The sequence below is a fragment of the Phyllobates terribilis genome, unplaced genomic scaffold, assembly GCF_046119375.1.
Source record: "Phyllobates terribilis strain yellow unplaced genomic scaffold, ASM4611937v1 Scaffold_4__5_contigs__length_816908805, whole genome shotgun sequence".
NCBI lineage: Eukaryota > Metazoa > Chordata > Amphibia > Anura > Dendrobatidae > Phyllobates > Phyllobates terribilis.
In genome coordinates, this window is record NW_027362764.1 from 312,225,664 (window position 1) to 312,242,888 (window position 17,225).

At 42.5% G+C, this 17,225-nt stretch overlaps 1 protein-coding gene across 3 annotated transcripts in view; it reads left to right on the forward strand.

Moving 5' to 3' along the window:
* Positions 1–17,225, forward strand: part of MTRR (5-methyltetrahydrofolate-homocysteine methyltransferase reductase) — a 432,636-nt gene that overhangs the window by 16,854 nt on the left and 398,557 nt on the right. For 2 of the 3 annotated variants that reach the window (XM_073678384.1, XM_073678385.1), the window contains exon 2: positions 4,277–4,340. The exons of the other annotated variant lie outside the window; for it this stretch is intronic. In XM_073678384.1, the coding sequence (XP_073534485.1) occupies positions 4,277–4,340 (64 nt within the window). The remainder of the gene's footprint in view (positions 1–4,276; positions 4,341–17,225) is intronic. 3 annotated transcript variants of the gene reach the window in all.

Genomic DNA, 17,225 nt, shown 5'->3' on the forward strand with positions numbered 1-17,225 from the left:
AATTTTTGTTCCTTAGACCCCAGAGAGGGACCCCTGGCAGTGGACGCCTTCATGGTTCCCTGGAGATTCCCTCTGGCATATGCCTTCCCTCCTATGATCCTGCTCCCAGCAGTGATAAGAAAGATCAGGGCAGACCGGGCCAGAGTGATACTTATATGCCCCTTTTGGCCCAAAAGACCGTGGTTCCCTTATCTCCGGAAGATGTCCATATCGGATCCCTGGGTTCTTCCGGAGATTCCGGACCTCCTCACTCAAGGGCCACTTTCCCATCCTGTAGCCTCGAGTCTACATTTGACGGCGTGGAATTTGAGAGGGTGTTATTGACCAACAAAGGATTCCCCGCAAATGTAGTGAATACTCTCCTGGCTAGCAGAAAACCTGTTACCACCCGTATTTATGCCAGGACCTGGAGAAAGTTTCTGTCCTTTGCAGAAGTTAAGGTGGAGGAGGCTCCCCCTATTGGGAAAATTCTGGAATTTCTGCAGCGGGGCTTGGAATTGGGTCTCACTACCAGTACCTTGAAAGTACAGGTGTCGGCGTTGGGAGTTTTATTTTCTTCCAATATTGCAGATAACTATTGGATAGCCCGTTTTATAAAAGCTTCCTTTAGGTGTAGACCCATTACCAAAGTAAAGATGTCTCCCTGGGATTTGAATTTTGTCTTAGATGCCTTGACCAGTCCTCCTTTTAAGCCTCTAGATTTGGTCTCCCCAAAAATTATTTTCCTAAAGACGGTCCTGTTAGTAGCCCTAACTTCAGCCAGGAGAGTCAGTGACCTACAGGCCCTTTCAATATGCCCTCCATTTACGCAAATTCTGGACGATAGGATTATATTAAAACCTGATCCAGCCTTTCTTCCTAAAGTGGCCACTCGATTCCATAGAACCCAGGAGCTAGTTCTCCCGACTTTTTGCTTCCCGCCCAAAACTCAAAAGGAGGAGAGGCTTCACACTTTGGACGTTAGGAGGTGCATACTAAAGTACTTAGATGTATCACGTGGGTTTAGAAAGGATAAGTCCCTATTTATATGCTATCGGGGGGCTAGAAAGGGTTGTAAGGCCTCAAAGGCTACAATCGCTAGATGGATCAAGGAGGCCATTTCCCTCGCATACTCCTCGGGGGATAAAGAGATACCAGAGGGGTTGAGGGCGCATTCTACCAGAGCGGTATCAACCTCCTGGGCGGAGAAGACAGGGCTTTCCATTGAGGAAATTTGTAAGGCTGCCACTTGGTCTTCTCCCTCTACTTTCTATAGGCACTATAGATTGGATCTGGGTGGCTCTGCAGATCTCACTTTCGGGAGAAGGGTGCGTCAAGCTGTGGTCCCTCCCTAATTTCCTTCGTCTCTGTAATTCTCTCGTGGTGCTGTCATGGGAGACCGAATAAAGCCTTAGTTACTTACCGGTAACGGGATTTTTCGGAGCCCATGACAGCACCTTTATATTCCCTCCCTTCACTGGTGTTGTGCACTCCTGTAGAGTTGATTTCTTTTTGGGCACCCTTGCGGGAAATTGATGAAAAGTAATGTACTTAATGTGATTATGTTTTGTTATAACTAACCTTGGCTTTACTCTCATGCTCTGTTAACTAAACTGAGGCGGGAAGAGAGGGCCGCCCTTTTTAACCTGTAGGTTTCCTGTCCTTGATGGGCGGATCCTCTCTCTCGTGGTGCTGTCATGGGCTCCGAAAAATCCCGTTACCGGTAAGTAACTAAGGCTTTTTAGCTAGTACAGCCATGAGTCTTCTTGGGAATTATGCAACAAGTTTTTCACACCTGGATTTGGGGATCCTCTGCCATTCTTCCTTGCAGATCCTCTCTAGTTCCGTCAGGTTGGATGGTGAACGTTGGTGGACAGCCATTTTCAGGTCTCTCCAGAGATGCTCTATTGGGTTTAGGTCAGGGCTCTGGTTGGGCCAGTCAAAAATGGTCACAGAGTTGTTCTGAAGCCACTCCTTTGTTATTTTAGCTGTGTGCTTAGGGTCATTGTCTAGTTGGAAGGTGAACCTTCGGCCAAGTCTAAGGTTCAGAGCACTCTTGAAGAGGTTTTCATCCAGGATATCTCTGTACTTGGCCGCATTCATGTTTCCTTCAATTGCAACCTGTCGTGCTGTCCTTGCAGCTGAAAAACACCCCCATAGTATGATGCTGCCACCACCATGTTTTACTGTTAGGATTGTATTGGACATGTGATGAGCAGTGCCTGGTTTTCTCCACACATACCGCTTAGAATGATCACCAAAAAGTTCTACCTTCATCTCATCAGACCATTTCTCATAGTCCGAGAGTCCTTCATGTGTTTTTGATCAAACTCTATGCGGGCTTTCATATGGCTTTCATATGTCTTGCACTGAGAAGAGGCTTCCGTCTGGCCACTGTGCCATAAAGGCCCGACTGGTAGAGGGCTGCAGTGATAGTTGACTTTGTGGAACTTTCTCCCATCTCCCTACTGCATCTCTGGAGCTCAGCCACAGTGATCTTGTGGTTCTTCTTTACCTCTGTCACCAAGGCTCTTCTCCCACGATTGCTTAGTTTGGCTGGACGGCCTGGTCTAGGAAGACTTCTGGTGGTCCCAAACTTCTTCCATTTAAGGATTATGGAGGCAACTGTGCTCTTAGGAACCTGGAGTAATGCAGAAATTCTTTAGTAACCTTGGCCAGATCTGTGCCTTGTCACAATTCTGTCTCTGAGCTCCTTGGGCAGTTCCTTTGAGCTCATGATTCTCATTTGGTCTGACATGCACTGTGAGCTGTGAGGTCTTATATAGACAGGTGTGTGCCTTTCCAAATCAAGTTCTCTCAGTTTAATTAAATACAGCTGGACTCCAATAAAGGAGTAGAACCATCTCATTGAGGATCACAAGGAAATTGTCTTAAATATGAGTGTCTGGGCAAAGGGTCTGAATACTTATGACCATGTGATATTTCAGTTTTTCTTTTTAAATAAATTTGCAAAACGTTCTACATTTCTGGTTATTTTCAGTCAAGATTGGGTGCAGAGTGTACTTTAATGAGAAAAAAAATGAACTTTTTAGAATTTACCAAATGGCTGCAATGAAACAAGGAGTGAAAAATTTAAAGGGGTCTGAATACTTTCTGTACCCACTGTATGTATTTTAGGCCACTTCCATCAATTCCAGAGCCCACTCTCCGTGTCATTAACATCAGCACCACAGGGGTGATGATCCACGCTTCCCTATCAGGGGTTCTGATGAGGAGACCAGCGTTGTTAATGTCAGGGAATCTTATCTGCCAGACTACATATTTCCTTAGTTTTACGAATATCCAGCCCCTTAATTGAGATCTTAAGATCTAAGGATACATAATAAACATCTGTGAAATCCTGGATGAGTAATGTATAAACATCCCAATGCTCTGCCCATTTATCCATATACTGTTTGATTTATTGTTTGATCTTTCAACAATCCAGGGCCTCTGTTCTGTAGGACTCCTTGTGCTATGGTAAGCTGGTCTGTAACCAGGGTTAATCTGAACCCTTGAAGATCGATGAAGGAATAGACCTGTGTTCCTGAGCATATGCAAATCTATTATTGGTCTGCAGCAGTCCTCATTGTGTTGTGGCAATGGCTATCACCATTCTTTTGCTGGGCAATAAGGTTTTTTGGGTTTATTCTGTCGCAGTGGTGTTAGAAGTATGATCTACCTAACAATCACAGTGGTTCATTATTGGTGTTGGGGTACAGCAGGGTGTGTTTCACTTTCCCTTTCTGCTGCATAATTGGTTTTCCACTTTCATACTGAATTTTGGCATTATAGACATATATCAGTCACTCCCTACAGTGATTTATCTTTTGCCGATTTCTTTAGTTGTCTAAATTTCTTCTGATCTTTCTGATCATTTCTATATCTAACCGGTTAATTGTTTGAGACTTTGGTCCTTGGTGCTTCTGTACCCACCCTGGTGCTATTACATTAGTACTACTCCCTGGTGGTGCTGTTCAGAGGGACGTATTGGAAAAAGGGAATTAGACCTACCGGTACTTTGATTTCTAGGTAGTCCCTCAGGACAGCACCCTTGTTTTCCCTCCCTTATATTTGTTTTTAGGGTTGCACAAGATCAATCTTCCTGCAAATCATTCATCCATCAAGTCACCATGACTTGAGATCGAGCTGAAACCATCAAAGGGTTTTTCTTACATATGAGTTATAGTATCTCGTATAGACTATTTACATCCATCCTTATGTGGTACTATAAAGAACACTGAAGGGTGGACGTCGGAGGGGCTTGTAACCTCTCTGTGATCCTGTCCCGCTATAGGTCAAGGAAGGACGACCTCCCTGGTGGTGCTTTCCTGAGGGACTACCTGGAAATCGAATTACCGGTAGGTCTAATTCCCTTTTTCAAGGAAGTGACTTTGAAGGGCCTTTATGACAGAAAAAAAACCAAAAGTGACACCATTCTAAAGACTGCACCCCTCAAGCTGTTCAAAACCACATTCAAGGAGTTTATTAACCCTTCAGTTGCTTCACAGGAATTTTTGATATGTGGAAAAAAAAATGAACGTTTAACTTTTTTCACAAAAATGTTGCATTAGATCCCAATTTTTTTTATTTTCGCAAGGGTATCAGGAAAAAATGGACCTTAAAATTTGTTATGCAATTCCTCCTGAGCACGCCGATACCCCATACAGTACAGACCAAAAGTTTGGACACACCTTCTGATTTAAAGATTTTTCAGTATTTTCATGAGTATGAAAATTGTACATTCACACCTGAAGGCATCAAAACTATGAATTAACACATGTGGAATTATATACTTAGCAAAAAAGTGTGAAACAACTGAAAATATGTCTTATATTCTAGGTTCTTCAAAGTAGCCACCTTTTGCTTTGATGACTGCTTTGCACACTCTTAGCATTCTCTTGATGAGCTTCAAGAGGTAGTCACTGGAAATGGTCTTCCAACAATCTTGAAGAAGTTCCCAGAGATGCTTAGCACTTGTTGGCCCTTTTGCCTTCACTCTGCGGTCCAGCTCACCCCAAACCATCTCGATTGGGTTCAGGTCTGGTGACTGTGGAGGCCAGGTCATCTGGCGTAGCACCCCCATCACTGTCTTTCTTGGTCAAATAGCCCTTGCACAGCCTGGAGGTGTGTTTGGGGTCATTGTCATGTTGAAAAATAAATTATGGTCCACCTAAACGCAAACCGGATGGAATAGCATGCCGCTGCAAGATGCTGTGGTAGCTATGCTGATTCAGTATGCCTTCAATTTTGAATAAATCCCCAACAGTGTCACCAGCAAAGCACCCCCACACCATCACACCTCCTCTTTGAAGAACCTAGAATATAAGACATATTTTCAGTTGTTTCACACTTTTTTGTTAAGTATATAATTCCACATGTGTTAATTCATAGTTTTGATGCCTTCAGTGTGAATGTACAATTTTCATAGTCAGGAAAATACAGAAAACTCTTTAAATGAGAAGGTGTGTCCAAACTTTTGGTCTGTACTGTATGTGGGGGAAAACCACTGTTTGGGGGAACGTCAGGGTTCGGAAGGGAAGGATCGCCATTTGAGTTTTATAAAGTAAAATTTGCTTGAATAATTAGCGGACCCCATATTGCTTTTTGGAGAGCCCCTGATGTGCCTAAACAGTGGAAACCCCCCACTAGTGACACCATTTTGAAAACTAGACCCCACAAGGATGTTATCAAGGAGTATAGTGAACATTTTGAACCCAGAGGTATGACAAAGAATTTGATAACATTAGGTCATCATATTGAATAAGTTGTCATTAGTCTTGAGTGCAAGTGTTTGCTACTTGTGTTTGCATCGGGTACTCGGGTATGCAGCATGTATCGCGGGTGCTCAAGTGACATACTCGAGTCCCCACCCTCATGGTTCATGGTTATTAGACACCCAAAAAAAAGACACGCGGGGATCGCTCGTGCATGGCAGTCAATCCCCACAAGGTTTTTTTGGGCTGTGTAACATCTGCAAAACATATGGGGTTTAGACTCAAGCATGTCACTCGAGCACCCGCGATACTCTGTGCATACCCGAGCATCCGATGCAAACTCAAGTAGCGAGCACTTGCGCTCAACACTAGTCGCCATATCGTCGTCATTTTTTTTTCTTTACTTCTGAAAATATCCTAACCCTAGTCCTAGAGTTTATTTTTTACGCCGTTCCTCATGCGTTATAAGTGATTAGATGACTTTATTCTTCGGGTCGGTGCGATTACACAGATACTAGATTCATATAGTTTTTTTTTTTATGATTGACAGCTGTCACACACTAAGAGACACTTTTTTTTTTTTCTTTTTTTTTTTTACATTGCCATATTTTGAGAGCTATAATTTTTCCAGATTTTGACTGACAGAGTCATATGATGGCTTGTTTTTTGCGGGACAAGTTGATGTTTTTATTGGTACCATTTTCGGGCACTTGACTTTTTTGATCACTTTTTATTCTGATTTTTGAGAGTCAAAATAAACAAAAACCAACAATTCCGGAATTGTTTTTTTTTTTTCGTGCCACTCTGCGTGTGGTAAAATTGATAAAGCAGCTTTATTCTTCGAGTCAGTACGTTTACAGTGGTACCACATTTATATCGTTTTTTTATGATTTGGCGCTTTTACACAATAAAAACTATTTTATAGAAAAAATTATTTTTGCATCGCTTTATTCTGAGAGCTATAATTTTTTTTCTTTTTCGGCTGATGGAGCTGTATGGCGGCTTGTTTTTTGCGGGACAAGATGAATTTTTCAACGGTACCATTTTTATTTACATTCAACTTCTTGATTGCGTTTTATTGCATTTTTTTGTTTGGAGGTATGATAAAGTATCCTTTTTTTTTCTCTTCTTTTACTATGTTCATTAAAGGGGTTAACTAGTGGGACAGTTTCATAGGTCAGGTCATTCCGGACACGGCGATACCACATATGTGTGCTTTGTTTTTTGATTTGTTTTTTATATTTATTTATGGGTACAGTATATTTTATTTATTTTTTGAATATTTTTTTTTATTGTTTTCACTTTGACACTTTTAGAACTTTTACACTTTGCCCCACTATGGGACTTTCACTTTGTCTGATCGGCTGTATAGAATAGGGATGCAGCAGCATCCCTGTGCTTTCAGCCTGTCAGCACTGCACAGGGTGAAGTTACTTTGATCGCTCACTGCTCACTGCGCATGATCAAAGTAACTTCTTGCTGTCTGGTGACCTAGATGTTGTCATGACTACATCCGGGTCACCATGACAACCACCGGGACCCTGCTCAGACATCTCGGGATGCCGGAGAGGACTTAAGTATCAGCTCTTACCTCATTTTTGCCACCAGAATGCTGCAATCAACTTCAATCGCAGCATTTCTGGGGTTAATGTGCAGGGAGTGGTGCAGGACCGCTCCTTGCACATAGCACCGGGTGTCAGCTGTGACTGACAGCTGGCACCAATCGCATTGCACCACTTGTGTGCGGACACGATCACAATATGCAGTAATAGTACGTCCCTGGCCCAGGGCACAAGGACGTACTATTACCACATACAGAAAGGGGTTAAACATACCTTAAAATACTCAATACTCTTATTAGGTATATTTTTCTTTAAGGGAATTTTGTCATACATTTTTTAAAATGACCAGTAATACCACATGCAAGGAACAAATACCGTCACGCCATGCCCAGACCAGATATTACCACCACATAGTAACCAAATAATACCACATACAAGGAAAAAAAACACATCATGAGCAGACCACATACTACCACCACACAGTGACTGAATAGTACAATACTTATCATTAATAAAAAAACACAATACTAATATTAATATAAGTGCTATTATACACATGAGCTCTTTATTTACTGTACAGGTAATACAGGGATCACCAATGACATTATACACAGGAGCTCTGTATATAGTGTCAGTGTACAGGTAATACACTGAACACCAGCGTCATTATACACCATTGTATCTCCTATGCTCCCACCACTCCATACTGCCCCTCCATGCTCTCACCACTTCATCCTTACACTGCTATCACTCCATACTGTTCCTCAGGTCTCTTTCATACGTCAGTGTGTCCGGTATGTGTGGTGACAGTTTCCACACGTACTGGAGACACTGACACACGCACACCCATTCAAATCTATGGGTCTGTGCACATGTCTGTTTGTTTCCACATGGAGTGCCAAAGTTCTGTTTGCAATTTAGATTACTTTTTTCTTCAGAGCACCCGAATAAACCAGTTTTCTGTTTCCACAGACCGTTTGTGTGCTCCACACGTAAACATGTCCGTTTTTACATGCTGCACGGTCTGCAAAATGTCTCACGCTGAACACACACGTATAAGATCCGTGTGTCATCAGTGTGACATGTACCGGCGCCTGGGAACCAGTGCTACCAGCGCTGTTCCCAAGTGCCAGAGGTGCTGAACGCTGCCCTCATCATTGTTTCTTGCTCGCTCTGTGATCAGCACAAGTAAGAGACCATGTTGGGAGTAGTAGTCTCTGCTCCTGCAGTGTACCTGTGTAAAAAGAATAAAATAATAAAATCCTTATACTCACCTGTCAGGAGATGTCCGCCGCTGTAGTTCTCTGAGCGCTCACGTCGAGGAGCCGGGGAGAATGTGCCGCTCCAGCGAGTGGGGCCCGGAGCTGCGCTGAGGTCAATGAGTGACAGGACACCGCTCCTGAGCGCCGGTACTTGTGCTCCTGATGCAACACACACGGACACGGATATCTCCGGTTCAGATTTTTCAGGTACTGGAAATATACGGACATGTAGAAACCGCCCTCACACTGCTCCTCTCCAAACTGTACCCCCTCTGTCCCCACTGCAGCATTTCTTTACTGAACTACCCATTGCCCTATAATGTGCCTTCACAATAACACTAACCCCTCTCCGATCTTCAATAATAGTCAGGACATTGAATCTTAGGCTCCTCCATGGAGCGCTTACTTTTCAACTTCCCTGACGTCTCAGCTGCCACTGCGGTGACAACATCAGTGTGATGACCATATCACACCGCTGTACACTGAAGTGGGAGACTCCAGTGGTCAAGTGTGAAAATGTATTCACGTCTGTAAGACTTGAATACATTTGAACACAGGAAGAACAGAACCTGCGTGTCCTGGTTCTCTGCCGGCACAAGAAACTCTTTTACAGGTTGTGTCAGGATGACACCGGCGAGATAATGCAATATCACACCGCTGTCACCAATTTGTCAGGTATTCCCATGATCCCAATTAATCAGAGAGACCACCCACTGTGGTCTCTTGAGCGAACTGCTCTCTGCTGCCTCCTGTCGTCCGGACAATTACACGATTGGATGACCATCAACCGAGGGGACCGCAGGCTGTTCTCACTTATTAGTTATCAGAAAGCTAACAGTGAGCGTACAACATACACACCTCCGGATTCCAACGCATGGAATATGTGTATATACTCCTGTACTATCACTGCCAACTTCACGATAACCCAGGGAAGATTATTAGCTGCCACCACCAATCAGTTTTTTAAAAGTATTGTACGCCTTATAGGTAGCATGTGGCTTTGGGGCGTGGCACGATTACAGAACAGTAGAAACTAAACCATTAAATTTTAAATTTTATTCCATAAGGAGGCAGTGTTTATGAAAAAAACATAGAAACGATTTTACAAAGAGGACACAGCAATACAGCATATTCAGTTACAGAAAATAAAAGGGATTAACAGAAAAACTTACTATACCAATCGCAGAGACGATTCCGTTTAGCCGAAGGAGAGCATTTCAATTTTCCGTTTCAGCGAACAGGGTCCCTGCATACATTTTTCATGTATCTCTTAGCACGAACACAGATCATCATTCGGCTTCATCTTTTATGCCAAATTGGGCCCTGCCCACACACTCCCCCTGTGATGACCTCACATGGGCCGGGTTGTGGGCTGCTCTCAGCCCTTCATGGTTTTATTAAATTCACAATTTCTGCAATAACTCCTCGCTTGATGATCGCTGAAGTTAGCAAGTGATGCCATATTTGTTATTGGGATTTTATCTTTCTTTAGACATCAGACATAACCCGGCTGCTGTCAGTTATATTTTCACTGTTAGCTCACCGGCAGGGCTCACAGATATGAAAAAATATGCACACTGTTCCTCAATTAGCCCTGCCGCTAAAAATATATGTCCCATCACCATCAGTGTTACAGAAATTCCGCTGTTCTATATCTTCTTTTGGTGCCTCAGTGTCCAGCAGATGTCTGGAGATTAAAGGAATGTGCAAATGAGAGACCAGGCTACTCTAAGGAGTGTGATATATTCCCTTTGAGGCTTAACAAGATGTTTCCTATCTCTTTCAGGTTTTGTACTTTTTATCTCTAATCAAATACACATCTTCATTCAGTCCCTGGCCCAGGTTAAACTGTGTCTATTCGTCACACGTCTCTATTACTAGGCACAATATACATCTATACTTACTGCAAATGAGATAGGGGACAGTGGAAGAGGGGTTTGATGAGATGGATTTCAGAGATTTTTAATATTTTCTATGACATGCCGAATGCTGGCTGTATGTTGTGCAGGCCAGATATAGTAGAAGCTTTGTAATTTATTTATCCATATATGGAAATCACTGATGGTAAAAACTGACCAAACACTGAAAATCAGATGAAAAAACACTGACACTCAGATGTTTTTTTTCATACGTGAAAAATCATAGATGTCTGAATGAGGCCTAATGGTGTGAAGAGCATTTTTAACCACAGGTGTTTCACAAAATGTTATAATACTGGGTTGTGAAGACAATTTTTTTTTCCATTAAAATGTTGTTTTAGCCCCAAATGTTTAATTTTTACAAGGAGGAAATGGCCCCCAGAGTTTGTTAACCAATTTTTGCTGAACTTGGCAATTCTCTATATCAGTAGTATGGAACCTCCAGCCTGGGGCAGTTGATGGCGTCATTCGCTCCATACCTCGGGCAGCTCGGTAATGGGCTGCAGTGCTTTGGCTGTCAGCCCTTTAATTTCTCCCTTGAGTATGGGCATGTGCTGCATAGCGTTCAGTAGTGAACGGTGCATGTGGATGTATGTATACCAGCCCCACCGTCTCCATTCACCTATAAAACATGTCCTTTTAAATTTGATTAACCCTCTCTGCACCTACTATGCAGGAAAAAACTTCCATGTATATATTAGTTGAAACAAGAAGGTTACATACACTATATAAAAAGACACATATGCATGTTTTTCTCAATATCTGACATGAAATCTGAATAAACCTTCTTTGTTTTAGGTCAGTTAGGATTACCATAACTTTTAATATTTGCCAAATGCCAGAATAATGAGCTAGAGAGAATATTTTAAAGCATTTTTATTACTTACTGCAAAGTCAAAATTTTTCATACATTTCATTAGTATTTGGTATCATTGCCTTTAAACTGAATGACTTGGGTGAAACATTTGGGATATCCTTCCACAAGCTTCTCACAATAGTTGGCTGGAATTTGGGCCCATTCCTCCTGATAAAACCGGCGTAACTGATCCAGGTTTGTAGGTCTCCTTGCTCGCACCTACCTTTTCATCTTTGCACCATAAATTTTCAATAGGATTGAGATCAGGGCTTTGTGATGTCTACGCTAAAACATTGGAGTGGGTATGTAATACACACACACCTATATATACACATATAGACTGTGTGCACACACACACACACATCGGCCCTGGTGTCTCATATGTGAAGTTTATACATCAACAACAGTGTCTCCTATGTAATGTATGTACACCAGCCTCAGCATCTCCTATGTGATTTGTATAAAGCATTGTCAGTGTCTCCTATATGATATATACAGAAGTCTCAGTGCATCCTATGCAATATATATACAGGTGAATCTCACTAAATTAGAATATAATCAAGCAGTTAATTTATTTCAGTTTTTCAATACAAAACGTGAAACTCATATATAGAGTCATTACAAACAGAGTGATTTATTTCAAGTGTTTATTTCTGTTAATGTTGATTGTTTTACAGCTAATGAAAACACAAAAGTCATTATCTCATTAAATTAGAATACTTTATAACAGCTTGAAAAATGTTTTTAAAATCTGAAATGTTGCCCTACTAAAATGTATGTTCAGTAAATGCACTCAATACTTGGTTGGGGTTCCTTTGGCATCAATTACTGCATCAATGCAGAGTGGCATGGAGGCGATGAGCCTGTGGCACTGCTGAGGTGTTATGGAAGCCCAGGTTGCTTTGATAGCAGCCTTTAGCTCGTCTGCATTCTTGGGTCTGGTGTCTCATCTTCCTCTTGACAATACCCCATAGATTCTCTATGGGGTTAAGGTCAGGCGAGTTTGCTGGCCAATCAAGCACAGTGATACTGTTGTATTTAAACCAGGTATTGGTACTTTTAACAGTGTGGACAGGTGCCAAGTCCTGCTGGAGAATGACCTTTCCATCTCCAAAAAGCTTGTCGGCAGAGGGAAGCATGAAGTGCTCTAAAATTTCCTGGTAGACGACTACGCTGACTTTGGTCTTGATAAAACACAGTGGACCTGCGTGAGCAGATGACATGGCTCCCCAAACCATCACTGATTGTTGAAACTTCACACTAGACCTCAAGCAGCTTGGATTGTGTGCGCCTCCACTCTTCCTCCAGACTCTGGGACCTTGATTTCCAAATGAAAATTGGAACTCTGGGACCTTGTGGAGTGTGTTAATGACTGCCTTCTGGACATCTGTCAAGTCAGCAATCTAACCCATGATTGTGGAGCCTACTGCAACAGACTAAGGGACCTTTTTAAACGCTTAGGAGGCCTTTCCAGGTATTTGTTAATTATTTTAATTTACTGAGATAATGACCTTTGTGTTTTCATTGGCTGTAAGCCATAATCATCAACATTAACTGAAATAAACACTTGAAATAGATCACTCTGTTTGTAATGACTCTATATAATATGAGTTTCACTTTTTGTTTTGAAGAACTGAAATAAATTAACTTTTTGATAATTAATTTAGTGAGATACATGTCAAGTGTTCACTAGGTGAGGTGGATCCTCGAAACCTAAGGTCTGGGTGATCACAGACACGTCAATGCAGAATGCAAGTGTTGCACGCAGGATACAGGTAGTATGATGCCAGAGACAGAAGACATCCTGGTGATTGCGGACAGGTAGCAGTGTTACTGGAAGCTGCAGGTAGGCCATCGACATCCTGGAAACTGAAGACGTGGAGTTACTGGAAGCTGTAGGCAGACAGACATCATGGACACCGCAGACAGCAGTGTTACTGGAAGCCACAAGCAAACATGAGTTATTTTGGAGACTGGAGACAGGTAGCAGAGTTATTGGAACCAGCAGGCAGACAGGAGATGTCCTTGAGACCTCAAACAGGTATCAGAGATACTGGAAGCCGCAAGGAGGCTTCCTGAAAATTGCGGTCAGGTTGCAAACAAAATTCCGAAGTAACTAGAAAGTGTGAATACCTTGAAGCCACAGACAGACGGGAAACTTCCTAAAAGCTGCTGGCAGACACGTGCCAGAAGTCCTGTAAGACTGGGAGCAGGTAGCAGAGACAAACTAAAAGTCATAACGAAGTGCTGGAAGCTGCAAGCAGGCAGGAGATGTTCTGGAAGCCACAGGAGACATTCTGTAGAATGCAAACACGTATCAGAGGTACTGGAAGCTTCAGGCAGACAGGTGACGTCCAAAAGATCGCAGACAGATCTCCGGAGTAACTAGAAAGCCTGAATACCATGGAAGCCGCAGGCAGTCATAGAGCAGAAGTCCTAGAAGACCGGAAACGGGTAGCCGACGGAACTGTGGAGTAACCTAGGAATTCTGAATACCATGGAAGCTGCAGGTAGACAGCAGATGACCTGGGGACTGCAGACAGCGAAGTGTGATCCTGGAAGCTGCAGACAGAAGACGTCCTGTAGATTGAAGACAGTTAGCAGTGGCACTGAAAGCCGCAGACAGGTAACTCAGACTGGAAACCACAGGCAGCCAGGAGATGTGTTAGAGACTGTAGACCATACGTGTCAAACTCTGGCCGCAGGATGATTATATTTGGCCCGCGACACCAGAACCACCATCCTGCATGGAGGACTTTGCGGGGCCCATTATTCTGTATGGAGGACTGTGTGGGGTCCATTATACTGTATACTCGGTGGCCCATGACTTTGTCCAAGTTTTTCATTTTGGTCCTCTGTGTGTTTGAGTTTGACATCCCTGCTGTAGACAGAAACTGTGCACAAGCTAAAAGTCTTACTAGAAAGTCTTAATACTAACACACAGGTGTGCGTCTTGGGAGGCTTTATAAAGGCTTAGGAAGTTCAGCATATGGTAGCACGCTGGAGCACAAGAAATGTCTGCGGAGCCCAGATCCGGGACACGTATGTAACAATACAGCAGTCTCTGTGTTTCCTCAGTAATGTAAACGGCAGTCTCCATATCTCCTGTTTGAAGTTTACACCAATCCTAGTGTCTCCAATGTGAGCAGTGATGAATTTCCCACTGTGAGGAGACATGCAGTGTAACTTACATCGTGTTTGAAATAACTTTGCTGTGAGCAGGCGTTTATAAAACATACCATTGCAAAGAGTTGACTGTGCTCCAGACTGCACAGCAAACCTGGAAATGCAGTATTGAGTAGCAACATCATCAATACCATCTAACATCATGTCTCATCAAAGAGAAGCCATTCCATCCGTCACATAGGAGGTGGGTTAATGAAATGTTTGACCAAATGTAGCAAGATAAATTTCATGATAATTTTGTATGGATCGTGAATGATGGTATCAATATCCAAATGGCCCTTGGCAGAACAAAAGGTTCCCCAACCCTGCTATATGTAGTCATACCCTAATGTTTTGGCATTTGACAGGGATAAGAAGAGGAGGAGCGCCATTTAGTTTTGAGGTGCAGAGTTTCCTGGACTAGTTGTGTGGGTGCCATTTCAAGAGGCCCATAAGGTGTCAAAACAGCAGAGCACCACACACCCAAAAAAGTGACCCTATTTTGTAAATTATGCCCCACAGGAATTCATCTACAGCTATAGTGACTATTTCAACTCCACTGGTGTGTTCTAGAAATTAATGAACAAGTGATGTTGCAGTGTGATATCTGCAAATATAACATTTTAGTGTCAAATACATAGTGCCCAGCTTATGATTCTGGAGAAACGCAACCCATAAATTAAGTGGGTTGTCCAAGACTTAAGAATTGATCTATTTGAATATAAGATCAGTGGTGGTCTGAGATTTAGCTGGGGAATGCTGGAGCAGTTCTCAAAGTAAGCGATATAGAGACAGAACACACCTGCAATGTACATTGCTTAGGGGCTGCCGCCAACTACTCATCTATGACCACTAAACTATAAATGAGATGGTTTTGTTGATCACTTCGTTACATCCGCTGCAGGAGCAGTTTTCAGCTGTTTGGTGGATGTGCTGAGTGTTGAACCAACACCGATCTCACATTGATGACCTGTTAATCATTAGATTTTGGAGAACCCCCTTAAGCTCGTTCTCTCCTCTGAAGCAATACCCTACATGTCTGTTAACTGTAGTTTGGGCTTGCTGCAGCACTTGGGGATTATTAGGTTTTGGAACAGTGTATTTCCATGGATTATTTTTTTGGGAGTCATGCTGCTTTTAAAACTTGATTGAGACATGGTAATGTGGAAAACCTATTTTTCCATTGACAGGCGACCGATTTCAGGATGAAAGAGTGGCTGGATGAGTTGAAGATTTAATTGGTGCCACATGGCGATACATTTAATTTTTTGCTCTGATTTTTGGGAAACAGAGTCAAACACACTAACCAGTTCAGGAATTGTCTTTTTATTCCTGTTTTTATGCTGTTCACCTTGTGGTAAAAGTAATAAGATGACTTTATTCTTTGGGTCAGTATGATTAGCGCAATGCTAGGATTATATACTATTGTTATATTTTGCCAATTTTGCACACTTAAAACACATTTTACCATAATTTATTTGGTTTTGCATTGCCAAATTCTGAGAACTGTGGGGTTGATTCACCAAGACTAGCATAACTCCATGTGGTGCAAAATGTTGCAGCTTTTCAAAGCTTTTACGCCAGTTTTGTGTCAAAAAGGTTTGATAAATTGGCCTCTACGTCTTTTCTATTTTTCTGTCGAAACTGGTGTTTAGAGGCTTGTTTTTTGCTGGAATTTTTATAACATTTTGAATTACATACTAATTTTTTGATCGCATTTTTTGGGGGCAAGTGGCAGAGTGAACAAAAACCAGCAATTTTATTAATTGGGATTCTTCCTGCCTCAATCCCTCTGACTGATAGGTCAGTCCATTGGAGCGGGGTGGAAATAAACAGCCAGAGACCTGCCTCAGACTAGTCAGCAAAGAACATGTAATTGTGCATAGTTTCACAGTAAAATATACCTGGCTACATTAGCACAGCCAGAGTCTGATTCATGCTGCCCGAAGCATGAATCTGAAGACATGCTCCCTTAATTTGAGCTGCTTCGAAACCTGACAGCATGTGCTCCCTGTTGCTCTGTCTGTCTAGAAGTGGAGGAGTGGGCAGAATCAGACAACTGGAGTCCCAGGATCAAAATTCCAGGGTAAAAGACTGGCTTTTCACATGCTAATGGAAATTAGCATGTCCATTAGAACATGAAAAAGGCAGCACTGGGATGGGATGTGGTTAAATCAGACTTTTGGAGGTTTGTCTACTTACTTTGAAAATCTTCCATAGAATGGCAGTATAATCTTGATATTAAAGTGAGCTTTTATATATAAGAGACTCTTCAGAAAGGATTACATTGCCATTCTCTCATAATTTTTTTAAAATGAGCACCTTTGTCTTCTCAGGTCTATGGAGGGCCTGACTAGCCATCTGGCAAATTTCAGATGGGCTAGTGCTAGCAGTGGGCCGATGCAGCATCTGGACGCCTTGTTTGTTCTATTTAGTTCGAACCCTGCTCAGGAATTAACTCCAGTGGTGACTTAGGTTGCTGAGGTTATCGTCGTTCAATACAAGAAGGAGGAAGGTTGGGGTGACGCTGATGCAGCCAGTCAGCGTAATAATCCTTAGAGACTCAGCCAGCCCAGGAAGAGCAGCCGAGGGATAGAGAGAAGAGCAGCATGGTGACAGTCATGCTAGGGTGAATTCTGCAGACATGTACAGTGTCCATTTTAGGACATGATCAGTTATCAAAATCAAACATCAGAATGATGTCAGTTTGAGGCTAAATACCCTGTCTGAGAACTGATTCTGACGAGTGATTCTGACGAGAGACT